The 27547-nt window shown below is 49.3% G+C and overlaps 1 protein-coding gene across 3 annotated transcripts in view; it reads right to left on the reverse strand.

Moving 5' to 3' along the window:
* LOC149853431 (opioid-binding protein/cell adhesion molecule homolog) overlaps nucleotides 1-27547 on the reverse strand; it is a 649187-nt gene that overhangs the window by 274443 nt on the left and 347197 nt on the right. Inside the window, exon 2 of one of the 3 annotated variants that reach the window (XM_090027258.1) lies at nucleotides 26586-26670. In XM_090027258.1, the coding sequence (XP_089883384.1) occupies nucleotides 26586-26670 (85 nt within the window). Of the gene's footprint in view, nucleotides 1-26585; nucleotides 26965-27547 lie in introns of those variants that run through there. The other 2 variants (XM_090027257.1, XM_090027259.1) reach the window with 2 other exon arrangements.

A 27547-nucleotide genomic window follows, 5' to 3' on the forward strand; every position in this document is an offset into this window, starting at 1 on the left:
ATTTCATAAAAGCGGACACAGCACTTACGAGACGGCTGGGAGAGGAGAGGTGCTGTGTATGGGCTACTGATAAGATATGAAACTAGCTGAATCCGGTCAACAGAGGAGTCTTGTCAACAGAGGAACCTTGAAAGCAGTACAAGGATTGTTTTTGTAAGATAAGATACATCTTAGCAAGAATATATGGGGCATGTAGTCACGAGAGTTAAACTTTGGTGTTCATGCGCACAGTGCCACTTGATTGGATAGAATAGTGATTTAGTTGACAGATGATTGGGTATTTTTATGAGCACAAGCTAATCACGAACTAATGCTGACGTACAAACAAAGTATAAAATAGTATTATATCTGGTAGGCGGGGTCCCTCCTCGGAGGCACCTTGCTGCAGCGAATAAAGATTCTGTATCTCACTTTGGATACACGCTCTGTGTGATCGTTGCCCCAGACTAGAGCGAACTGCACATGGCTTATGAGAGTAATTCGTAACACCCTGGAGGTATCAGGTGGCAGGCAGGGAGGTAAAAAAACTTCCTTGTTGTTCCGCAATAAAGTTTAAAATCCAAAATCGGCTAGAATTCGGCATCTTCCAAGTTTTTCAGGCTTTCCACAGGTCTATCACTCCTCCAGCCCCTTCCATGGCTCAGCTACCTGCAGCCTTGCTGCCTTGGCATCTCATCAAACTTCTGACCCTCACTGTACGTAGCTCTAGCCACACCTGTCCACCTGGCAAGCCTTTTCCCTTGCTGTCTTTGACCCTCTCTACATGTCTCTTCTCTTCTCCCCATGATGAGAAGTCCTAATCCTGAGCTACCACCTGACTACCTGTTCCACCCATCAGCTCAAACCCAAATCCATCATGGGGGGCTGAATGAGGCAGAAGTGGGGTGTAACACTAACAAAGAGGAATGGCAACCTCCTAAAAAAACACCTGCACCACGCTGATATGATCCTTTCAAGTGGGCCATTAAAGTAGTAAGTGGGCCGCCCTGCTCAACTGAGAGCTATAGAAGGGTCATGGCAATCAGTGCTGGGACTGCGGGACTCCTGCTTCCCTTCACGCCTGTGAAACAGAGGCTGCAGCTCCCAGCAGATACGCAAGCCAAGTCCAGCAGGTTCGCCAGTGGCCCTGGTGCTACTGGCAGTGGTGACAGCTCCTTCTGCATTCAAGAGCTTCCTGGCCTTGGGAAATGCCAGAGAAATGGCATTCAGTAGGGCAGGGCACTTCCCAGAGACAGCATCTCTAATGTATTCGGGGGAACATGGCATTTCTGACTGCATTGCTTTTGCCTCACTTGCCATTTAACATTAAGAGGCTTGTATAGTCAGCAGTGCTTAAAGAGTAATGACTGTTTTCATGGTAAATGCTCTGTTAAATAACTTTGGATTATTGTGTTGTGTTATTGCATTTATATAATGCCATTTCAAAAATAATAATTGTTTTAAAGCTAATTGATGTTTGTAACTGGCTCCACACATGGCATTTTTATTTGGCAGAGGCACAAGTGCCTGTCAGGAAGACAGCAATAAAAGAGGAGAGGTTTTGACCTAAGTAGTTTAGCTGTGGGATCTGCCAGGTTTGCAGCCAGTTCAGGTGCTGGTTTGTGGGTTTGGTTTGTTTTTTTCTGAGCCACTTTAGCCATTAAAGCCCAATGCAAGAAAGGGGAACCCACTGGCTAGAAAAGAGCTGTCCAGCTTCTTAGAAACCATGGGCCACATATCTCTTGTTCCACACTGACAGAGGCCCCATGGGCCCCCTAGGCTGTATACTGCACGTGTACATTGCAACCCGTCCCCTCCCACACTGCATGGCACGCGGTACCATGCTGCAAAGGTGCTCCAGGCTGCTGGCTCCCCTGACACTGCAGGCTGCACTGTACAGTCGCCCTCCCTGGCAGCTGTGGCATGCAGTGGAAGCCTGGGGAGGGAGGGGGATCCCCAAGACCCCAGCTGCTCCTGCAGCCAGAGTAACAGGGGCAGTAGTGCTGGAGCACAGGGGCCACACGTTAACCCCTTGTGGGCTGCTAGTTGCACAGCCCTGGGGTAGAAAGCACTATGAGGATATGGCTGGGTTTAAAAAGTTGCACTACAGAAAACTGCCACGCAGTGGATCCACCATCACCATTTCTGCTTTATGGAGTCACAGATTGCCAGAAAGGCCATTATGATCAACTAGTCTAACCTTCAGCATAGCACAGGTCAAGGAAACTTCACCCAATAACTGCCACTCAGTTCAGGTTGTAAATGTTGCAGGGAATGTATACAAGCAAGCAGCATCTGAAATGCATTTAAAGATGCATTTATATTCATACAAAGTGTTTTGTATATAAAGCATTTCTGTATCGGGCCTAACCGGCGGCCTGGGTCCCTTTAAGCCTGCAGATGTTTGACCGTGTAACCAAAGAAGAGAGAACTTTTGCTGGCAGCAGAAACTGGAGCAGCTGCCTTGCTTTCCCTTGTCATTGGGCTCACAGGGCATTCAACCAGCTCAAAACCCTAGCTGAGTCCTAAAGCTTTACAGAGGCAGCGACTTTTTGGATGGGAAGTTCATCACACAGGCAAGAGCCTTGGAGCATGCAGTTGCTGGAAGGGGAGCAGAGCCCAAGGAGACTGCAGCTAACGTCTTGACAGTCTCTTAGCTCTTCATGTCCAGACATGGAAGCATACATCTGAGAGAGCTCAGATCACAGGACTCAAGTGGAAATGAAACACAGACACTTTGCTGTGTGCAGACAGGTGGGGATTTTGTCGTGCCAGTGTGGGAACAACAGTACAAAAACTGCAGCTCTGGCATGTGCCAGCCAAGACTGCCCATGCACTGGGGGGGCAAAAGGATGGACAAACACCAATGCTTCAGAGCTCACATTTTATTTGGGGAAGCCCCCAGAGCCAGGCTCTTTGTCTGTTACTACTACAAATCTTCAGAGCTACCTTCTGCCCATGTAGCTGAAAATGGTCACACAACTCAGCCTTACTCTAGTGCCTGCTTTACATTATCCCCTAGGCCAGTGGTTCCCAGGCTTTGTAAAGGCACCCCTCAGAATATGCCAGCTCTTAGCTTCCACTTGTTTTTTTGACTACAGAAAAATTATAAAACCATTCTTCTGTTGCAAAGAACTCAGACAGATCACAATGGATTTGACACTATGGATTTCTATATGAACTCTCTGGGTTGAGCTTGTGAACCTCACGCAGGCATTTGCACAACTGGCAGTGCTAATATTGCACAGTCACCTAAAAGAATCTTGTGGCTTGGCTGAGAATCGCTGTTCTAGGCTCTGGGCCCCATAGTCTAGCCCAAAATTGGCAGCTCCGGGGACACACGTCTCCCTCCTTGCTCCATCTGGTGCAGAGGGCAGCTCTATGGGATCAGACCTTTCAGGTTTCCCCTCCTAGGGCTTGCACAGTCTCACATACCCCTCCTCTTTTTCAGCAGGAGCCTCCTCCAGGCTGAGGCACACTGAAGCTGGGATGAAGGGTCTCTGGAGGTCCCTGATTAGTGCCTGAAATCTGCACTCCCTGGTGGGAGTGTGCCAGGCACTTGGAGACCCTAGGCTGGGACCTGCTTTGAAGGACTAAGTCTCATTACTGTTCAGCACCAACCAATTCCATCTGTCTGTCTCTCTAGATTCCTCAGGCATCTATCTCCTTGTATCCAAGGCCTCCAAGGCTTGCAAAAGTCCTTTTGTGTTTCTTTAGCTGTACAACTGCCATTTAATCAGGATCAGTAATGAAGCCGGAAACAAACTAGAACAGGCTGTGTGCATGGACTTGCAAAAACCAGGCGACTCCTTTGGGGAAAAAAAAGAAAACACAGTGTGGGGAGGGGAGCTGTGGTCCCACTAAAAGGAGGGACAGGAGCAGACACAAATGTGTCTGCTCAGATGATTAGAAAGGGCTGAAGACTCACAGTCTGCAAAGCACATTTTGGCATGTGCAGTAATGGCAAGATCCTGCTCTGTGCAGGCTGCTAGCATCAGACCCACAGGATGGAGATCCCTTACGTACATCCTTGTATTTGTGCCTTGTGCAGGGGTGAATTTCACCCATAGACACTAGAAGAGAAAGGACAATGAAGCACTTTCATTTACTCCCTTACAAATGTCCCTGGTAAGGTGGATGTCAGTATTCCCTGGTTTATACATAAATTGCCCTAAAGGTCCATGACAACATAACCCCAAGGTCACCCTTAAAGTGTTAGAAGTGGAAAATAAGTAAAAATACCCATAAAAGAGAACCATCTCACAATGTTTATGCTAAGGTCATGAATTTTGGTGGCCCAGGTCATGATTTCTAAATATCTGGGACCGGCAAGTCTGGATTCACCCTTTCCCCATATAATAGAAATTCATTCACTCTCGGGCAAAGCAAGTGCAAGCTGTGGGTCTGGCTAGTGAGTGTTTTATGCCCACACCATACTGGAGCCATCGACTGCACAGCAGGCAGGGCCACGGGGAATTGGAGCACTTGTCGAAGCACTTACAGGAGAGCCCTGGAGACGGCAGGGATATAGCAAACACTTTGAACACTTTGGGGCACTGCCTACTGCAGCCTCTGGGAGCTGCTGCAGTATAAAGAGAGAGAAACCCGCACTCTGATACAATGAAATGCGCGCTCTGTGCTAAGAATTACTTAAAATTCATACCTACATTGGGAAATTATTTAGTAAACTCTAATTACTTATCAAAAGCAATGATGATATTTTTAAGGAGGGGGAGTACCCATAAATACAGAGCCATAAATAAACTGCTCCTCGGTAACATGAATTAATTTGTATTTAATTACTAGAAATTGCTATCAATTACTAAATGTTCCTTGCAGAATAGGCAAATTCTTAAAAGAACAATTTCAATTGCTAATTGGAAGTAATTTTCCATCTTTCCCTCTCTCATTTCTAAGCCCGTGGGGTGCTGAGCATCTATGGATATCCATGCAAAAGGAGGGCACTCTGCACCAAGCCGGAGCAGAGCTTCTGGAGTCAGGTCCAATATTTGTTTAGCTTCCGACTGTCTCCCCTGTGGTCTGTGACCCCTTTAAGTCAGGAGACTGCCCCTGAAGGAAGGTAAGCTTTGGCCTACAGGAAGGTCATAAGAATCTGGCCCTTTGCTTACATAGGATGATCTCCAGCCAAGCACTGAAACCCCAAGACAGGACTTCAAATGCACTAAAGACACAGCTTCCACTGACCTTGACAGCAGGAGATCAGGCAGGCTGTGAAATAGGAAAGTGCTTGCTTAAGTCCATCCTTATTCAGGGCAATGCTTTAAGCCTGTGGTTTTCAAGCTCATTAGACTCAACCCTTGCTCCCCTCCCCAACAATGCCAGCTCTCAATTTTCACTTGTGTTTTGGTTACAGAAAAAAATACTAAAGAAATGTTTCTGTTGCTGAGAACTCATGAAGATGACAACAGGTGAGAATATTTTTAACACTGTGGATTCCTATTGGAAATCTCTGGGTTTATGTCATAAATCATGCCTGTACACCTACCAGTACTAATGCTGCATGGCACCCTGCAGCATACCTGAAAGGGTCTCAAGACCCCCCAGGATCCCATGGCACCCTGGTTGAGAATCCTGACTTAAGCATATGCTTCATTTTAGACAGGTATTGAATAACTACAAAACTCACTGGTATTAATAGGTCCCATTGGTATTCATAGGATGCATGCACATGTTTCGGTGCTGCTCCTATTGGGCTCTCTAGGGCAGGGGCTGTCTTTGCTGCTTGTCTGTGAAGAACCTTGCACCACAGGGCCAGGTCATTAACCAGGCATCCTAGGCACACCCGTAACATGAATCAAAACCACCAACATCAGCCATGTGTGGCCAGCACCATTGAACATCAGGCTGCACAATCTGGAACAATCTCACATAAAACCATTTGCAAATGAGTGGTAAATACCCTTGAGAGAAAGTACCACCCAGCACAGCCCTCGTCCCTCCACCCTGACCACCAAGAAGAGAGGTAAAGCAAGCAAGAGCTAAGAGCAAACACATCTCAATCCCTGCTGTAAAGCCATTCCTGAGCTTCCCCCCATCCCCATGGTGTCCCTCAAGCTCACCCTCTCAGAGGTGGGCAGTAAAGTGGGTGGGGGAGAGCTGATGTCAATACATACGTTGTGCAGCAAGAGGTGAGCAGCATGGCACAGCCGTCCGCCTCCTCTCCCCCGCCTCATACCCTTCCTCTGAATGGCCCTGTATCCTTTCTGACTCATTTTCTGGTGTTTTCTGCTTTGCTGTTGGCATAACATCCCATCAGTGCAGTTAATTACATCCACGCTGAGTGTGAAGGACAAGCTGATTCTCAGAAAGAGCCAGAGGCCATCCAATCCATCCCACTGCTCTCAAAACAGCTTCCACGTTCGCTGACAAACTGCAGTGAGATTGCTTCCCCCAGCCCGCCCAGCGCAGGGATTTCTCTTCCATGTGCTGCAAGCCCTGTGCAAAATCCAGAGGGCTCTTGCCTCCAGATCTGCCTTATGCAACCCAGCCCTTGCATCCTTGGTATCAAGGTCAGATTAAAGGTGCCCAACATGTTTTAGCTACCCCAATAACAAATGTTACCTTTGTTCTGTAAGGACTGGGGGTAGATGCTCCCATACAAGACTCTCTCCTCAACAAACGCTTCGTCCATTCTGCTTTTCGGCAGTATGTAAACTATATAACCCTAGTTGTCCCAAACCCAGGTGGTTACAGCCCCATTTGTTCTCGGTGTTCTGCGCACACACAGAGACTCTCTCTGCCTTGAAGCCGAGTAGCCCAGTAGAAAAAAAGCACAGTTATCCTCTCCCATTTTAAAGATGAGAAACAGAGGTGCAGAGAAGTGAAGTCGTTCAAGGTCGTACACTGAGTCGGCCGCAGCTTGAGGACTGCGTCCAGTTCTGAGCACCGCACTTCAAGAAGGATGTGAAGAAGCTTGAGAGAGTCCAGAGAAGAGCCATGTGTATGATCAGAGGCCTGAAGAGCAAGCCATATGAGGGAAGGCTGACAGATATGGGTCTGCTCGGCCTGGAAAGAAGACTTCAGGGGGATTTGGTGGCCGGTTACAAATATATCAGGGGAGAGCCTCAGGGGCCAGGCAAACAACTATTCACCAAAGCACCCCTGGGGAAAACCAGAAGCAAAAGGTATAAACTCCTAGAAGAAGGTTTCAGACTGGATATAAGAAAAGCACTTCTTCATGGTTCATGTGACCAGACCCAGCGGGGTGGTGCAGGCCTGGAATAGACTCCCAGCGGAGTGGTTCCTTGCAGAATAGGCAAATTCTTGGAGATCTTCAAAAGGGGACTGAATGCACGCTTTGCTGGGGTTATTCGACCCCAGGGGTCTTTCCTGCCCAGAGCAGTGGGGCTGGACCTAACAATCTCATGATGTCCCTTCCAGCCCTAAACTTCTGTGAAACCTCTGAGTCTGTGGCAGAGCCAAGAATTAAACCCCAGCCCAGGCAGAGCCTAAACCCGCATCCTCCTACTTCCAAAACCTCTGCCGCATGCTTTCTCTGTTATCTAACCTGCATCAAATGGCATCTGCTCTCAGCTAACTGAGGACTTCAAATTCCTCTTGCATCTTCCATGTTAGCAGGATCCTGGGTTTGGTGGCACAGTGCAGGCAGATGCACGGCGGGTGAAAGTTAGCAGAGTTTTTCAGGTGTCGAGGCGGGAGCTCTGATGCACCTCAGTGGAAGGCATGGCCCTCCATGCACGCTAAGCAGCTTTGTGATCGAACCGTCTCTGCCTTTGGGCTGGCAGCCAGCACACAAGGAAGGAAAGCATCAACTGCAGCCAGTGACAGCTGGGCAAACCTTCCCGCGTGCACCGAACTCCTGCAGCTCTCTACAGTCCACGTGCGGTAACCAGAACCACTTCTGCTATCAGCTCACCTGAAGTGCCCAACACACGCAAGTGCCAGAACAAAAACTTGATCGATATGGTCTAGGCAGATGAGGGGTTGAGCTGCCCACCCTGGGGATTTGAACCAGTGGTGCCAGAAAGATAGTTCAGTTCTGATACTCTGCTACTGAGCCACTTCTACCCACTCTGCCCTGCAAGGAAAAGTCCCATGTCATTTTAAATATCTGGCTCTGCTACATTACCCCGGTCTCCAGCCTGCAGTTTGACTTCAGGCCTCACCAGCTGAACAGTCTGGGGCATCCTCGGTGAAGCCAGCCAGAAAAGCGCAGAGTCTCCTGCTCCAAACAGGAGCTCGGGCACTCTGCTGCTGTCATGACCAGCCGGCAGTGGGGATGTCCGCCAAGTGCTGCTCCTCCAACCATACCTGAAAGCTCAGGTCAGGAAAGGATGCACCTTGATACGCAGGCACACCCTGAGGGTCACCACCCAGCTGGCACCAGTACACAACATGCTACACACCACCAAGCAGCCCCTAATGCAGGTGCACTGGTCAGAGCTGAATAAAGAAGAGAGGCAGAAACGTCTTCCTCATGAGTCTTGTTAAACAGATGGGTTTTGAATAGAGGGGGAGCAGGATGGGTGTGGGTGTGTGCTTGGATGTGCGCATGTGACAAGAGAACCTAAGCATGTGCGGTGTCAGGACATCAGTATTGCCTCTGCATAAATGTGTTTAGAGGGCTGCCAAGGAGAAAGACAGCAAGGAATCATCCAATGGAACTGGATTTCTTTAAGACGGTGGTTTTCCACCTTTTTTCATTTGCATACCTCTAAAAATTTTTGAATAGAGGTAAAGACCACTTTGAATTATAAGTGTGGGTATTTGCATACTTCTGATTGATCATAGCCATCATTCATGGACCCCTTAGATATAATCTGCAGACCGCTAGGGGTCCATGGACCATAGGTTGAAAATCACTGTCTTGGGTCATTGCTGAGAGGTTCTCTGAGGCTTCTGCCTTCAAGCTGCCGCTTCATATCCAACCAGGCCACAAGTGACTTTGAATTACTACGTACCAATGGTTGGGAAACCTCCACGAAATCACTCTCATGGCTCTCACTCCGGTTCGCAGAGGACAAGCATTCACATGCTGCGACAACCACGAACACCGCCGGCATTAACGACACTCCCGTCCTAATCAGCATCCTCAGAATGCAGAAATGACGGGGTCACAGAAACTAAACTCTCTTCTGAAGCCCCAGAAATGGTGCTTCCAGATCCAGGCTGAGCCTGCCCATGTTATCCCTATTTTTCAAACAAAGAGAAGCCTCTCTTCTCCAAGGACTTGAATCCAGCGCTTCCACCAAAACCCAGACATCAGTCAGTCCTCCTTTGGACAAGACAGGCATGAAAGGAGGCACGTACCACCCATGGCAGGCGTGGCAGATGACGCACATCTTCAGCTAGCAGTAGCAGGCCTCCTGTGTCTAATCTATCATATTTGATGCAGATCTCTAGCCCTGAAGTGTTGTCAATGAGGATTTAATTTGGAGCTAATTAGACAAATATTGCATGTTAAACACCCATTGATTATTAAGACACAGCAAGTGCAGTTTAGCTCTGCAGTGCGCAATGGACACGCCGTATTATATCTAGGATGAGGCTGGTAAATGTCTATAGCTGTTTCTAATCATCAGCTAGTAATTAACATCCAATAACTTGCAACTTGGTTTATCATTATAGATTTAGGAAGGCGGTAATTGTACTGTATGCTAATTAAATATCAATTGATTATTTAAGGCATATAAAGATTTAACAACTAGGTAATAGATATACAGAGTTGTTAAACTTTAATACCTACCACACAGCTTTTTCTTATATTATTTAACTTGTGCTGAACATAAAATTATCGTTCTTAAACCCTATCATAAGTTCCTGATAGGGTTTAAAGAGTATCTGTCGCAGGACTCTCTATGGTCCCCTTAAAGTCAATGATTCCACCCTACCCTTCCCTTGTGAATTCAGTGGGAATCAAAAGCCCCACCTGAAAGGCCAGGGTCAGCTGAGTACAAAAAGTTGGACAGCTAAGCACTGATATTTAGGCACCTTCACTAGAAATGCCCTGATTTTCTGAAGGGTGAAATCTGAGCCATGGTTTTTTGGGATATGCTTCTCCTCCATGGTAGGTGCTGAGCTCCAGAAGTCTCGGCTGTCCTTGCTTTCAGGGTCTGTGTGACACAGGACATGTGGGCTCAGTCCAGGGCCTAGTGACCAGGCATCTACATCAGAAAGGCCCAAGTACAAATGGCAGCACTTGGCCATCTCGGTTGGGCAGCCAGGGACTCAGTGGTACATGGAAAGTGAACCCACCTCCAAGTCCTGGAGAGGTGAGGCACACTGTGGTGGGCAAGTGAAGTTTGCAAAGATGTCTGTGCTGATTCTGTAGTTAAACAGACAATGCTACTAATCCACCAGCCAGACATTTTTCAGTAGCACCAGAGGTCTTCAAGGACAAGAGTCTCCAGTGAACTCACAGGAGTTAAGTACTCTTTTCCATTGAATTTCAGTGACAGTCACACACCATACTCCCTTTGGCTCTTTCACAATCCCATCCTGACTCACCACAACAACAACCATACCCTTTCGTATCACAGTTCATATAGGGATCTCAGACTACTTTTTCAAATATGGACACCAAAGCAGCAAGAGGAAAAGGGACTTGCCAAAGGTCATAAAGGGAGTCAGTAGAAGAGGACAAAGCCAGTAATCAAATGACATCACTGTCTCCACAGCTTCCCTCTTGTTCTGTGATGACACCCAGCTACACCTGAACACTAAACAGGGTGCAAACACTAAGCACTAGCATCAAGTGTATTAATGGGACAGTGTTGGTGATTTGAGGCACAGCACCTGACATGGAAGAAAAGGCCAGAGGCATGTAATGCTCACAATGAAACCCCAAGCTATGTAAAATGTGGCTGATTTCAGGCTGCATTATGAACCAGAGATTCAGACCATGTTCCTCCAAGATGTGCTAACATTTGCAAACCTTCTGAGTAGACCCAACCTGATTTATGGCTTCATACTGAACAAATTGCTAATTTAAAGGTTAGTGCAATTTCAATGCACATGCAACTTTTGACAGGAGACTTTGGGGTCAGTTGAAAAATCAAGGGATGCAAACACTATGAGAATTGATATCAAATGTTCATGTTTGTTGTGTGAACCAGAGATGAGACTGAGATGAAAAGACAGCACTGAATGTTATTACTTTTCAAGACAATTGAGTTACTACATTCAGGTTTGGATCTTTCTTTTTTCCCTTTCAAAGAGGAGTCCTAGAGATGACATTCTTACCTAGATCAGAACTTCTCCAAAGATCCTGTGGGCTTAGATACATCTTCTAATTTTGACCCAACTACAGCACAGTCTAGGTCTGACCCAATACTACCACCCCCCTACCCCCTCTTCGCTCACCAATGGTAAAAGGGTTCAGAGACAACAAGGTTTATTTTTAGCAGAAGGAATGGGATTTTTGGTCTCTCGGTATTTGAAATGATGCCTCTGTTCCCCATTGCACTGCTTGTGTGAGTCTCTTCAGGAAGCCTGCATTTCTGGCTATAAAGGGATGCTCAATCTACCCCAGCACCAGCAGCCTGCTGAGATTCTGATAACCCTACAGGGCATCATAACCGTAGCAAACCAGCTGATCAGAAAAGACATGCACGAACTAAAGTCTGCAGTGATTTACCTCTAAATAATAAACAAAAGGAATCAATAAATGTCAAATGATGTTACCAAGCCCAGCAGAGCCCTGTCAGCCCTTTACCAGAGAGGCAGGGAATACCACATCCGCTCATGGTTCAGGCCAGGCGCACACGACTGGCTTCCCTCCTTGTCAGGCTCAATGGGGACCTCATCCTTTGAGGGACAGAGGCCTTCAGAAAGGTGCTGAGCCTGCCACTCAAGTCAATAAGAGAGGAGTTTGCTCAGTAAGTCATAGAACTGGGCCTTGCTTAGTGCACCTACACGTGCTCATTTACTATGCAGTAACCGAAATTCCTGCACAGTCTGGATGTGTGTCTATATGTGCATGTCCGTACTGCACAGTAAATATGGTGGTGTATGCCAACTTGAGCATAAACTTAATACCTGCGCATGCAGGTATCACATTTACACCCGATTAGTTACTGTGCACTTACTCCACTGTAACACTGTGCGTTTGGACTGACTTGGGACTAACTTCAGTCCCGAGTCAGTCCACACACAGCATTAATGTGCTTTAACGCTTGCATGTGTAGATGCCAGCCTATTCCCACTTAGTGCGCAGTAACTTACTGAGCTGAAAATTTATGTCAGCATAAATGCACGTGTAGACATGGCCACTGTTTGCAAAAAGTGAACAGAAAGGAGGGGCAGGGGCAAGAATCCACAGGTCTGAAGCTGAAGGGAAAACTGTCTTTTGAATGAAAATGAGGTGCTGAGATGGTGAGCTTGGCAGTGTCCTGCTGAATCCAATATCATCTTCCAGAAGCAGCTGCAAGGTCTGTGCTAGCAGGGGCTTTGGAAAGGGCAGGACAAGACTGAGGTACGTGGCCAGAGTAGAGGAGGTCATGACTCAGCTCAGCATCTAGGTATATTTGAAGAGCTGAGATGAAGACCAGTACTCAAAACAGCAGGCAGTGGTCTTTGTTGTGAGTATGGTACAGCTGTGTTGGGGGAGCCATAGACTACCATGGGGTGCTGCAGCTTAGGATGATGAGTGCATGAGTAAAGCTCTGGGTGGGGTGGGTTTGGAAAAGCAGAACATGCTGGAGGCACAGGGGTGGTGATTATGCAAAGCCGAGGGCAGGGGCTGGGCCAAACTGGAATAACAAGAGGGTACCCCCCAGCTGGGTTGGGGAGACGAAGGACTGGAAAAGGACCTGATATTACTGGTCAGGATGGAGAGCTTTTCAGGGTGCTTGTTCCAAGACCGACATAAATGCAATATATAATGATACTTTCTGGAGTATAGTTTCTAATCAGGACACGAAGCAATGAGGGAAGTGGGAGAGGGAAAGAAGGAAGACTCTGAATGCTGTCCTAGTATATCAATTAGTGCACAGCGAGAGGAATCCATGTACCAATACAAAGACAGGGAAACTTTTTTTTAGGGAGGAGATTTCTGCAGACAGGCTGCCCTGGCCATTGATTTACCTGGGCCATAAAAGTAAAATCAAGGGAAATGCTCTGCTTGCATCTCTGTGTCTCTGCTCCTTCAATGTTCATAGTCTGGGCTGGCCCAGCTCTCGCTAAAGACCATCTCCCTCATGCTAATGGGTCTGTATGAGGTGTAAGCAGGGCTCTTCAATATGGCAGTGAGCCCTGGGCCAAGTGCTCCTGTTCTGGGCAGCAGCAGCCTGCACGAACCTCACAGCAAAACAAATCTGGCTTTTCTGGTCACAAACATGGTCCTAAGATCTTGTCACACCTGCCCCCCAAAAATATCTCATAAAAAGTGCTGGGAGGAAGTCAATAGGCCTCTGTAGGGTGTGATATAATAATAATAATAATAATAATAAAAAAAAAAAGTATGTACTATTGCTGGAAGCCTTACAATTATTTTTGAACTCATCCTATAGGAGAAGTACAGTGAGGTTGGAATTCTCTATTAACTTTCACAGGATGATTAAAAAATCCTATGGAAAAGAGCAAATTAAACAGTTCTGCAGGACTGTTTCAGAGCAGGGGATGCTTCCGGTGGGAGGAGTATCCAATATTTTGACATTTCAGAGCCTTAGGTGGTATTACACCATGCTGACCTAGAAGATTGATCAGCCATCCACCCAGATAGGGCAGTGATATACACGCATATACATATGATCAAGGATATGTACATGAACTGGAGGGTAGCAGAGGAGGTCATTGATGCTCTGGCCCTCATTTTGAGTGGTATTTTCACTTGCATGAGGTCTCATTTTTTCCCTATTTTTGATATCACCATTTCAATCAACTCAAGTGTGTGTATTCTGGAGAGAGTCTCCACCCCTTGGACGGATGCAAAGACAGTGGAGAGAAGCAGGAATGGAAGAGATGCAGGATTATTTATGGTACAAAGGCTGACAGGTTGGTCTCACAGCAGAACTGTGGCATATGCAGGCCTTCAGCAATAGAGTCCTCACAGGTCTAGCAATGGCTACGCTGGTCCATGCAAAGACTTTGTACTATGTTGGATCCTGAGAGCAGAGGAGTGGTTTCAGATGGGCAACCCTCAAAAGTTTCCGAGGTCCAGAAAAGCATCTGGAAGTTCAGATTCTCTGACCTGTACCTAAACTACGAGTGGGACCACGTGGCTACATCCAGACTGAAGGTGGTTAGGTAGGACTGTTAATGGGGGAGGGAGAAAGGCAGGCTTGGCTTATCCAGAAATCCATGTGTATTGTGCACACCCGTGATGACCAAGACCTGGATTCAGGCCCTTATCTAAGCCAAACCTCTTCTGCCTGAGCAGTGTAAGCACACTCATAAGATGCCTAGACCCTACTAATAAGGAGGAGGCATTAAATATCAGCAGCGAACTGGATGGGGAAGGAAAGGCACCTCAAAAGGCTTCCAGCACTGGAAAGAGTTTACCAGCACACTGAAGCAGGTAGCAAAGAGAAACGTCATGAGCAATGAGGCATGTCAGGGGAGGCATCACTACAGATAACAGATTCTCCAGGTCTGAGACAAAGCCAGCTCTGGAAGCCTAGCAGAAGTGTGTTTAAAGTCTCCAGAGGATATCAATTGAGTGTCTGTCACTTGGTGTCAGGATAACTTTCCGGACAGCTCTCGGGGCTTGTTAAGCCTCTTGTTTGGGCTGCATTTCAGCTCTAGTGGCAGCACTGTCTGAAAGCAGAAGCACTGAAATTAGAGATGAAAAAGACCTGTGAATGTTGAGTGCTTCATCTCCTACTCTCCCACAAGCCCAGGCAATGCAGAGTTGTTCCTCTATGATGAACTCCCTTTGTGCTCCCTCTCCAGCATGGTTATAATTGAGAGCTGAGCAATGAAACTCTCACATTTCTCTGGGGAACAGGCAACAACTCAATGCAGTTATACAAAGTCCTCCAGCAGTTCCCATGGGACAGAAGTGCCTGGTTTAGGCTACAGGCAGAGTCTTGTCCAGCTGGCAAGTCAGCATTATAAGTTGGTGTGATGCATCTACTAACTGAACCCTGTTGGTTTCCAAGTTGTGCCAAACATTTATTTAATTCTCTAAACCCAACATAAAGTACCAGCAACTTTATTGAGTGTGGCCATCCAGATGGGCGCTCAGCAGAGCATTCCCCACAAGTAGCCCTCCTTCCACAGGGCTTGGTGCAAACCCCAACAGAGAGTCTTGGGGGGGAAGGGGATCTTTCCTCTTTGCTTTGCCAAAAGCTAGTTAAAATCAAACAGCAGAATCATCTCTGGCAATGTCTCTTTGACATCAGTCCTGATTTCAGATATCAACAGGCACCTTAGGTGCACCCCGCTATAGGCAAGGACAGACACAACTGGCAACAGCTGGGCATAACTTGCTTGAAAAGGAAACTGGCTTAAGTGCTTTCCCTTGTCTACACTAACTGCATGCACTGGGGCAGCTAGACATATTAATCCCGAAATGAGGACAAGTATATTCCACCCATTCAAAACTGCTCCGAAGATGATGCAACCCATTTCAAGCTAACTCTTTTGAGCACATGGTATTGCTAAAGGCATCGTGGACTGCTACATGTCCATTCCCAAGATCCACATTTTGAAAAGGGATGATGAGAAATGGGAGAGAGTTCACATGAGAAGGACGACAAGAATGAGTCTGGATCTGGCGGATGTGCTGGATGGTAAGAAGGTTAAGGAGCTCAACCAATTGAACTTAAAAATAAAGAAATCACTTACTCACTCAATACTAGTCTGAACATACCTACATAAGGAGGGGACTGCTGAGAGTGGAGAGCGAGTACAAATGGAAGTCAAATTCAAAGTAGAAATGAAGGGCAAGTTATTAAGTGTGAGACTAGTTAAGAACTGGACCAGCTCACTTAGGAACGTAGCAAATTCATTGCCCCTGGATGTCTTTGAATCACAACAGACTTTATTTCTACTAGACATGCATTACCAGAGTCAGAAAGTCTGTGCTCAATGCTGGAATCTGCAGATGAACGTCTATGCCCTGCCTCGCGCATGAGGCCAAACAAGATGGTCATAATAAAGTCCTCTCACCCTACAGTTAATGACTCCAGGGATGAACCAGGCCCTTCTCCCAGAGTGGTCGCCACTCCAAGGAGCCTCCACTTCACCCTGCTGTTTCTGTGAGCTGGGGCACCCTGCCTTTAATTAAGTCCAAGCAGTACACTCCAACAGGTGTGAGGGAAGTGGGAATGATTCAAACGGTGTCAGGGCCAGCCGGTATAATAATTATGTGGTTAAACCTAGTAATTAAAACCAAAACTAAAAAGAAAGAAAAAAAAAAGCCAAACTAATCAATTCCACTTAATGGAATATATGTGAACAAGGAGCAAGAGCAGGGAGGGGGAGGGAAAGTGAGATCTTGTGTGAGGTGAATGCTAACTGTTTCCAAATGTAGCCACAGCTGCAAAAAGCCTGGGGCCTGGCTGTCTCCTACAGTAACTTCCAAGTCTCCCTGGAAATGGGCTCAGTCTTTTTCCTCTACCTGCTGCTGCATCAGAGCAACTCCTGTGATAGCACAAAAGACTTTAAATCTCAGCTTTAACTGCCTTGATTGAATTAGATGCAACAACACTGTAAAGCGGCCTCTTCATTTAAGGTATAAGCATGGAAGCTTTCTTCTCTCTGCTAACGGCTCTCTCCCTGGTTCTGAAATGATGAGTCGCTTGTGGGCTCTGCTCTTTAAAAAAAAAAAAGCCATCTGATAAAGCAGGTTATAAAACGCGCCGTGGTAATAAACGGAGAGCAAGGAGCCGGGTGCAGAGCGAAGCAGAGAGCGTGGATACTGTTATGGGGACGCATTATCCGGGACGTGATTAATATATGAGCTGGGGTGATTACTGGGGATGCGGCAAGGGATTTTGCACACTGGGCTGAAGCAGTTATTGAAGGGATGTAAAGGACAGAAACAACTTTAAGATACCTGAACTGAGCATTTGGTGTCCTGCAGATACCCTGGGAGCTATGACACAGAGCCTGAAGCAGCAAAGCCAGGGTTTGCGTTTCTTGCCTCTGAAGCTTAATACTGAGACACCACATTGCCAACATTGCAAGTACGGGCACCTCTTCACAGCAAACCCTGCTCGGTCTCTTTTGCCTGTCGCTAATAAACCCTCTTCCCATTCACACACAAAACCTTTGACAAGTTTACCAGTGCTCACAATGAAGCTGGTTGGCTGCTAAGGGCTGACATAGCTTTCGCTTGAGCTGGCGACCCACCCATTTTGCAGCAAGGATGTAAAGCTAAACCACACTGAGTCCTCCAATACTTTCCCACAGTTCCCTCTATCCAAAAGAGCAGACAAATTCTCCCACAGTTGACTGGGAAATAATTATGGAGTATCTCAGTATACTGCATTGCAAAGGACCACAGGATATGATCCAGGATCCTAGTGTAACACAGGGGAATGTATTATCAGCGAACACACAATATGTCAGGTATGCCTTTGGCCTGCAGCTACATTGCTTTGCTCTCTCCATGTCTCTCGACATTGCCTTAGGCATGGCTAATCTATCACCCGGGTGAAATTTGCAGTAAAGACACCTTATACGCATTCAGGTTTGCAATGCTATAGGGAAGGGATGGGAGAGGCAGGAGGAGACAATGCAGAATGGAGGCCACAGTGGAGAGGAGGTGCAGTGACAGTGACACAGATGTGAGCCCTGCTGCAGTCTTCCCAGGACAGATGCTGTGTCCAGAATGCAGTTTGACCAGAAGACTACAGTTCAAATGCCCCTTCTCAGTTGGCCGTAAGCATTTTTAACAAACTTGGGCCAACTCAACCTGAGCCAGATTTTGCAGCGTAACGAGAAACTGCAGCTCTCGAGTTCAGGAGAAGCTGAGATACTCCTGACCTTCTAAAAAACCAGTAATCAAGCACTCCGCTTCCTTCCTGTGAAACTGGTGTAATGCTGTTGGACTCCTGAGGCTTATGTGGGGCTTAGCACTGAATATCTGCAAAGCACCGTGTGGTCTTCAAAGGGAAGATGCTCTTGCAGTACACGTTTATCCGACCCACAGTGCCACTACCCTGGCAGCATCCATTTCAGGATGAGCTGGTCCAAGGCCCAGGAAGCATTCCTGGCTCTTTTGTACCCCTATGCAGGAGAAAAGGGCCCTGGCACAGACTGATGGCAAATGCCCATGAGAATTACAGCCAGGTTCCCAGGCACAGACTCGGCTATCGGCTCCTTTTTATGAGCCTTCATTGTTATTACCACCTATTTCTTTTTACATTCCTGCCAAAATACTAACATTAATCTCCCTCGCACCCTGCAGGCAAAACACGGGTAATTGGATTTATATGGGTTAGAAATTTGTTAGATTTTTTTTTTAAACACACATCCACACATGCACACACACACGTGTGCACACACAAAATAAATAAATAAAGGGAGGGAAGGCACTGCCCTGCTGTGTCGTGTCCCGGGGCTGGGGGAACAGCAGGCTGGCTTAAACTGAAACCCCATTAATCTCAGCTATCTCCAGCCAGCACCTTTCTTCTCTGTCCCCGGGCTAGTTGTGTTGATTACTTGGGCCTGATTTAAGAACTCCTGCCTTCTCAGAGCGCTGAACTTTACAAGCTTGCTGTCGTGCCGCGCCATGTGGGATCCTCTTAGTTCATTCTCTTTAGCCCTCCCAGGTTTTTTTTTTTTTGTTTTCTTTTCCTTTCTTTCTTCTGCTCTTCCTCCCATCATCCACTTTCTCAGTCTCATTCTATCATGCCTAACTCCCTCTTCTTTCTTGCATGGACCACTAGCTCTCCCCCCCCCGCAACTCTGTCCCATTTTCTCCCCAGGCAGAAAAGGAGCTCAGCCCTCTCACTGCCCCCCCACCCTCTTCAAGTCCTTCCTGCCCAAATAGCAAAGGCTTGCACTTTCCAGAGGAGGAGACAAGCCAAGAATCAATTATTTCTTGTTCAGTCATCCATGGGGCTATTCCAAAGGTCTTGGGGCTTGGACAGGGATAGAGCAGATGCCTTCTTGAGTCCCATTCCAGTCCTGATTTTCTAGGATTCTATATGGGGTAATTCACCTATGGAATATGCTTGAATAACGTCCCACCCATACACTATTCTGGAACAGAAGTGATTGTCTTCTGTTATGGCTTGCTATCTGGAATGCAAAGCTGGGTCCTCCCCAAGGATCTTGTAATCTATGTCAAAGTCAGGAGACAACAGATGGATAAAAACAAACAGGGAACTGCAAGGAACTAGTCAGGCAGTTAGTTAGCATGGGCAGGAACGGTCTGGCCACACCGGCAGCCAAACTGTTGCTCAGTTTTTTGGAGACAAGGCCGCCCTTGCAGCACAAGCTGGTGGAAAACAGAATCCCATTTTGCACTGAATATTTAGCTGCGGGCAATCCACAGTGTGCTCAAGTAATATCTGCTTTGGGCAGGGGTGGGCAAAATGCAGACCACAGGTCAGAAGCGGCCCTCCAGGCCATTCTATCTGGCCTGCGGGGCCCCTAAAAAATTTAGAAAATTAATATTTATCTGCCTCTGGCTGCCTGTCATGTGGCCCTCGATGTCTTGCCAAAACTCAGTAAGCAGCCCTTCGCCCGAAATAATCGCCTACCTCTGGCTTTGGGCATTTCTGATCCAACTCCATGTTTCCAAACACAAGTTGTGCACTGCAACAGGGACAGAGAAACTCCCTCTCTTCTCCTATGCCTGGTACCGCACAAATGGGCATGTGCAACCCTGGCTGCAGGACTAAAAACACAACGTAATGGGGATGCTTTAGCAGGAGGTCAGGGCCAAGAGCCAGGGGGCTGCAGCAAAATAATATTTCTATCAACATCTGGCATTTAATGTCCCTGTGATGAGAACGTTGCATGGTTGCTTTCTTCACGGCGTCGAAGGAACAAGCTGGCTGGTGGGAACGGTCATGGGAACGGCCAATTCTGAGCAGCTACTGGCAGATTGTCATGGGAAACACATAGGCAAGATGAAACGGTGAGTATTTGCCCTAGAGATTTGACCTTTCAGAGCTTTGGATCATCCAGACAAGGGGCAAGAGCATCAGACAAGTGTGTCCAATCCAAACAGCTCAAATGGCCAAAATTCACATTAAAATACTCACAACAGGCCAGGATTTATTCATAGGATTGATTTGGTGAATTACTTTGAATGAATACAATTGGAGAAAAATCCTGTTCCCTCCTGAGGCTGTTTGCAAAGAGACTAAGAAAGCCAAGAAAGGTGAAAATCAGCTACTCATCATGAATTGTCTGCCTGGCCGTAGTCTCCAGAATATCGTTTAAAATTGCACATTTAATTGCTATAATAAGCAGCCATGGTTTCGGGCTTTGGGAAGTCGGCAGAAATTCTGGATGTGGAAAAATATTTGGATGCAGATCCATGTACAGAGCAGGATAGGGAAGACAGAAAACTCCTGGGAAGATGGGAACTTGAAATCCAGCTGCTGTGTCCTGATTTCTTTTTGTAGCGTTAACACCTGATCCCTTTCCAAAAACAAAGACTAGAGCTCTTGGAACAGTGCATATTATCTAGAGGAAAGACAGCGATTACCATTTACAGTCCAGGGGAGTTTATTATGCCGACAGAAAGATCTAGTTTACTCCATAGCAAAGGGATTACAAAGCAATTCAGTCTCACCCTCTGTAGCTGAATATTGCTGCTGCCAAACACGTCAGACTAGTAAAGCTCAAGAACTAGATGTGGATGTTGGCTTCCCACTAGAAAGAACTACAAGAACCTCACCAGGATTTCAATCCTAAACCTTCTAGAAGAAACTGTAACTTTTTCCCCTTTTTTTGTAAAGCCGAAAAAGGCTTAATGCAGTCTACAATGCATCTTTTTAAGGCAAGGGCTGCCAGTCCAGGTCCCTAGTTGCAATGTTACTGTCTGAAGCCATCCGCCGTCTCATCACAACCCTGTCTGTTGTATTCTGCCACTTTTCCTGAAACAGCAATAACCAACAACAGAGATACAGCCTCTCAGCTTCTGCCCAGTGAAGCCCATGTCTGAAGGATCAGGTTGAGAGGAAGGGGTGCTGACAGGAACAGCAATCAGACTTTGCTGATCTATCTCCCAGGGGTTGTGTGAATCCTAGACTGAAGCTACTCTAGCGGCAGGAGCAGACGTCTACCAAATCCAGCCCACTGGCTTCAGAGGTAGGTACTCAACTAGGATGAGAATAAGAGTGGTAGAACCGCCAGGGCAAAGACTCCAGGATGTTGCATGAGCTTGACAAAGGGATGTTAAGGGTCTGCAGAAATACCAGACATCTTTCTCATTGTTGCCTCCTGCGTTCCCTCCTTAACGCAAGAAAACCCAGCTTGAAACGCGGACAGGAACCCCGAGCCTGTTCAGTCCCGGTGCCTGGGCCCGGGCATTTATTACGGAGGCCCCATCACATTTGCAAGGCCACAGTATCCGCAAGTCCGTAAGAGCATTTGTCTTTGTGCAATAGGTTGGCACAGAGGGAGCTCGCCTGCAACCCAGTGACCTTTCTCCACCACCAGACAATGGCTCTGATATTACAGTGAAATTAGTGGGCACTGTAATTATAACTATCAGGAGCAGATAAGACAAGTTAAATACCAGCTACCTAGGGAGAAATTATTATGCCAACCAGGAGGATCCAAATGCCAGAATCCATGCCTGTAATTTCAGCGAGTCGCCAATTACAGCTCCTACATGCAGCAAGATCTACCTTGGAAACGGCAGGTATATATTTAGCTTCTTTGGGAAACTTTTTTGGGGGAAGGGGGATGAGGGAGGGGGCAGAGAGAGAGCAGAGATTCGCTAATCTGTTCTTCGCTAAGCCCTGGGCTTTTAGCATTCGCACGTAAAAAGCAGCAGTCTCTCCACACTTCTCAGCGCGGATTTCAATAGCAGAGAAGTAGCTACAATAATTCTCTTCTCTCTGGCGCTTTCAGCTATAGAGCTCAGTGGTGAATGAGTGCCATTATCCCCATTCAGCAGATGGGGAAACTGAGGCACAGAGCAGGGCAGTTACTTGTCCTGGGCAACTCAAAAGGTCAATGGCAGACACTACAATAAGTCCTGTCTCTTGACTGTCAGACCAGTGCCCAAATTTGCCGGCTGCTACTGCCTCCTTGCAGCAGTCTTATATTGCCAGGGCCTCATCATATGCTGGGAAACAGACTGCAGTAGATTATTGTAAAAAACAATGAAGCATTGTCAGAAATAATTAAAACTATAATTGCAAAAATAAATGAAGGAACAACATTTCATGATGTTTTATTCTGGCTTTTTATTTTAATTGGGTTTGTTCACATACTCACTAATTGGCAAAATTCAGTGAATCACAAAGTCTTCTGTGTGAATTAGCACGATTCTGCTGTTCATTTGTCTTTTCCTTTCTACTGGTGATGGACCTGGGGGTGGGTGAGGTTTGGGTTGATGTGAATGGGGGCACATTACTTCTAAACTTTTTTCAGTACAGGGAAAATGCAGTTGTGTTTCTATTTTAGACATAAAATTTCTCACAGATGGAGCTCAGACCACTTCATAAACACCGGCAAGTTGCTTCTCACAGCAAATTCAGGGCACATTCATTGCACATGTAGATGTGCCCACTGAGCAGTAGATGAAGTGCCCCGAGTTCTGATCACAAGTCATCAGCTGCACCGGGCAGGGAACCCAAACACCCTGCCTCTCCACTATGCACAAAAATTAGCTACTCTTTCTTAAATGCAGATAAAACTATAAAGGCTTGAAAATTTCGGCAGCTGCTGTTTTATGAACTATGCCAATGTCTGTTATAAAAGGTTGGTTGCCTGGCAGCCTAAGTAATACCATGCGATTGACTATATATCCAAATTCTTATTTTACTTTAATATTTTCCTCAATATCAGCATTCTCTCTATAAATAGACAGACAGACTGGCTGATTTTGGGTTGCTCTGAGTTGAAAGGTAGTTAACTGCATTATGAGAACTGTTGGTTCTTATGGTAGAAAGTAAGGTGCAATCACCAGTCTCCATCCAAAATATCAGAACAGGTTTACTACAGCTGGAATATGACCCTGCAGCTTGCTAGGAGAGGGAGGCTTTGTGTCTGCAAGGATGATGATGAGGCAAGGGCTCTCTTGGAAGAAGAGGCAGAGAGACATCCTGAGAAGTGAAACTGCTGAGGCTGGGGCTAGCTACTGGCTGCCTGGAGAGGATCCTTGTTTTATTCTCCCTGTAAAACACAGAGCTCCGCTCCCTGTTTCAGATCTCATTCCGGATATTAATTTAATCCCCACACCATACATGTTTAAGAGACTTTATCATAAATGGTGATGAGCCTTATTAAAATCAGTGGGAAGATGCAGATGTGCAGGACCTTTCTAGGTCTGACCCTGATGCATTTCCATTTACAAAGTGGGAGGGCTGTGTCCCTCTGGGTAAAAGGGATTGCTACAAATTCTAGGGATGCAAAGAGCTCTTTGGATCTTTGAATCTTTGCATCTAGGATCTTTGAGGATCTAGGTTCTTTGTTTGTAAAATGGCTGGGGAGCCCTACACATCCCCAACGACTGTAAAATGAACTCTCAAGCTTGTCGGTTGAAGAGCAGATCTCCCCAAGGCATAACAGAGGGAAGCTGACACAGCTACCTCCTTCCCCAGCCTGGGCGTGTACCCTGCATCTCTTACACCAGAGACCTACTGCAAGCCAAAATCAGGGCAAAATGCAGCAAGACTGATCAGTTTTAAGGGCAGAAAAGAGTTATAGCTTTCCTGCTCTTGAAGGGAAGAGAGTTAGAAAATCATTATCCCAACATGCCGTCACCCTACAGGATACTGCAGCCTGTTGCAAGGTGCTGTCACACATCACCATCCCCTGCATACCAATACAGCCCGTCCCTGCAGGGTACTGCAAAGCTGCCACTGAGAATCTTTGCACGTCCATTCTTGGTACACTGTCTCCTGCTGGAGACTACAGCCTGCTGCTGTGGCCACAGCAAATCCACAGCAGCTCTGTCCGAGATGCATAGTTTCTCCCAGGACACTGCAGAATCAGCTCCATCCCTGATACACCCCAGCCCCGCAGAATCCCACCGCCTACTGCAGGGCTGCCTTTGCTGACTTGCAACTGCTGTGGCACCCATTCAAGGGAAGCAGAAGATTCCCTTCATGGGTGAGTTGCGTATGTCCATCTCAGAGAGCTGAGCTGAGGGACAACAGCTGGTTTGAACAGTGAAGGCACTGCTATCCTCCGAATAGCGGGGTTCAGACCCATGGTGGAGCTCGCTCAGCTCCAAGGAGACAGCTCAGTCTAGGGAGGGCTGTTATTTTTCCCCTTTAAACAGAAGCCATGCCAGCCTCCTGGGCAGGACAGAGCAGCACAACAGACATCAAAGGAGGCAATGTTCTTGCTTTGAAAACTTCTTGGAGCTTTGCGCTTACTCCCTGTTATCTGAACCATTCTGGGAGAGGCCTGGAGGGTTCAGCTGACTCATGCATACTGTCAGTGCTCCACGCTGGGAGGCAGCAAGTCTGCAGCAGTGCCTTGACCATCTCTCTGCATGCCAGGGCAGGCACCCAAAGACCAAACAGGCACTTAAGAGGGGGCCTGTCAATGCCATGTGGAAACGGGGCAGGCTAGAAGCAGCCCACCATGGCCTGACAGGGAGCTGTCATGGAAAGGCACAGGGAGAGTCAAGCATCAACCCTGCACCTGAGCACACAGTGATGCCCGCAGCACACCAGGGCTAGGGGAAAGCCTGCAACAAGGATAGGAGGAGGAGGAGTGGAGAGGGCATCACGGGGGAAGGAGGAGAGGAAGAAGGGAGAGAAGACAGAAATGGTGAGGAAACAGTGGTGGCGCAGAAGTTAGAGAGGGGAAGAACAGAACTGAGGGGGAGACGGAGGGCAAACAAGGTGAAAGCAGGGTGGGGAATGAACAGGCCATGCTAAAATTGAAGGGCAAAGGAAAGAGGGGTGCAGGAGGGAAGCCACGTAGCAGGGTTGAGACGCAGGGAGGGGATACTCCGGGGAGACAGGAACCATGAGACTCCAGTTCTGGGGGGTGGGGGGGGTTCCCCAAGAGTCCTGCTCCCGGGAGAAGGCAGGGAACAGTTCTTCTGGAGAGTGAAAAGTTTCCTGCGGGAAAGTTCAGATACCCGACAGCTCTGGGGCCGGCGGCTTGGCGAGCATCCCCGTTTGCCCAGCCAGGCGCTGCGCGGCGGGCTCCGGCAGCGCAGAAACGGCCCCAAAAGTGACAAAGTAGATCAAAGCTGGCCCTCTGCTGGCACAAATCTGCAGTGCACCCTGGGACACCGAAGGGACAGTGTGGGGCCAGCCCCATTCACAACCGCGGACATCAGAGCTCGGGGGCTGCACCCGCTAAGCCTGTGGGGCCCTTTTTGTCCCCGTGCCTTCCCGAGCGCTGCTCGGGTCTCCCCCCCTGCCTGATGTGCTGCTCTGCTTTCTGCTCCCTGCCCTACCTGCCACTGTGCTGGCCGTCCTCTCCCTGGTCTCCCACGTATACACACACAGGCTGCCCACGCCCTTGCAGCACACGTGCGGCGGGCTGACCACCCCTGCGCGGACTGGTTTAACAAACGCACCCCAAAGCAGCCAGGTTTGTCTCCGTCTCCCTGCTGGAGCAGCACAACTAACGATGCAGGACTTGAGAGCCGGGAAAGTGCCCTGAACGACCCAGCCAGCCTCCACCATCCAAGCTGGGCACTGACCCATTTGTGCCCCTTATTCTCAAGTGGTAACCACTACCGCTGAGCTCTGGCAGGACACAACTAGACCTTAAATTGGATGGAGGACAAATGGGGAGCTGCAGAGGCTGGGCACCACTGGATGGGGAGCAGGACCGGGCTTCAGAAGGGGCGTCAGGATCAGTTCACTCCAACCGGCTGGGAGCACTGACGCTCTGCTTCGGGGCGCCGGGCTGCTCTGCGCTCTCCTTCCTGCCAGCGGGGATTTGCGTGCTCATTAGCTAACGTCTGGCACCGAGCTTTGAAAAGCGGCAGCACCGCTCAGTGCGGTTCCTTGCTTTTACCAGGCTGAACGGGTGGGTGGGAGGTGTCCAGCTCTTCCAGTGAACCCCCCTGCCCACGTATTAGGGAGATGAAAGGCAAAAAGTGTGCTGGAGACTGGGCTGACGCTCCCTTCAAAAGCCCCAGGTACCTGGCTGCCCGTCTCAGAAGCCGATCTCGTTATCTCCGTTTGCTCTGAACTTTGCAAATCACGGAGCTACCGTCTAGCCGGGGGTCCTCCGCAGAGCTGGAAACCGGCTCTCGGTCCCCAGAGCACAAACACCTCTCCAGACAGAGCCAACGCCGCAACCGCGCGCCGGCCGCGGCCGCGGTCACCGCACCCGGCTCGCGCCCGCCACGGGGCTGGCGGCGGAGGGAGGACACGACACGCTTCGCCTGCCTGTGTCGCCCCCCTGCCCTGGCAGGGCGGAGCGGCGGCTCTCCGCTGCGGCCCTGCGTGGCATGCCAGCGCGGGCCCGCGTGGCCTGAGGGCCCCCGCCCGCTTGGGTGCCACCGAGTGCCGGCGGACCAGGGGGCGCCGGGGGAGGGACACGCGCGACCCGCCGGCGGCTCCTACCTGAGCGTGGCGCTCTCCCCTTGTCGCACCGTCACGTTGTCCATGGCCTTGGGGAAGGCGGCATCTCCGCTGCGCACGGGCACTCCTGCGGGCACAAGGAAGAGCAGCCTGAGCCCCAGCGCCACCAGCCCCCGCCAGGGCGCGGCCGAGCCCCCCATCCCGGGCGGCGGCGGCGGCGGCGGCGGCGGCGGGTCCCGGCGGCTCAGCGGCGCCCCTGGCAGCCCGGCCCCCGAGCGGCGCGGCGCGCGGCCGGCATCCGCGGGCTGCGCCGGGGCGGGAGCGGCGAGGACGGCGCCGCCGCAGCAAAACTTTCTCCCCCGGGAGGAGCCGGGCTGCAACTTCCCGCGGGCGGCCCCGCGCCGGGAGCGGCGGCGGCAGGAGGATGCTCAGGGCGGCGCGTCCGCTCGCGGTGGCCGCCCGCCCACCCGCCCGGCCCGGAGCATCTCAGCGCCGCCCGGGGGTTGCCATAGCAGCGCCGCCCGCCCCGGCGCGGCTCGGCCCGGCTCCGGCGGCGGAGCGGCGCCCGCGCGCACACACGTGCGCCCCGCCGGGCCGCCCGCTTTAACCCGCGCCGCGCGCGCGCTCCCGCTCCCGCTCCCGCACCCGCACGCGGGCGGGCCGGCTGCCGAGGGCCAGGGGTGGGAGGGAGTGGCTGCCCCACCTGCTCGTCCCCTCCCCAGCACGCGCCGGGGGGGCAGATGTCCTGCAGCCACCACTGCGCCCGGCTGCTGCACGCCCCGCCGCAGCGCGCCACAGCCGTGGCATCCCAGCGAACGGGCAGGGCGCGACGGCGCTGCCTTGCTTAGGCCAACGTGCCATGTTGGTGGCGTCCCAGCGAACGGGCAGGGCGCGACGGCGCTGCCTTGCTTAGGCCAACGTGCCATGTTGGTGGCGTCCGAGGGAACGGGCAGGGTGCGCTTTCAGGACAGGGCTGCCGTGCTTAGGCCCGGACTGCAGTAAGA

The sequence above is a fragment of the Crocodylus siamensis genome, chromosome 14 (assembly GCF_052110815.1).
Source record: "Crocodylus siamensis isolate JL-2025a chromosome 14, ASM5211081v1, whole genome shotgun sequence".
NCBI classification, from domain to species: Eukaryota; Metazoa; Chordata; order Crocodylia; family Crocodylidae; genus Crocodylus; species Crocodylus siamensis.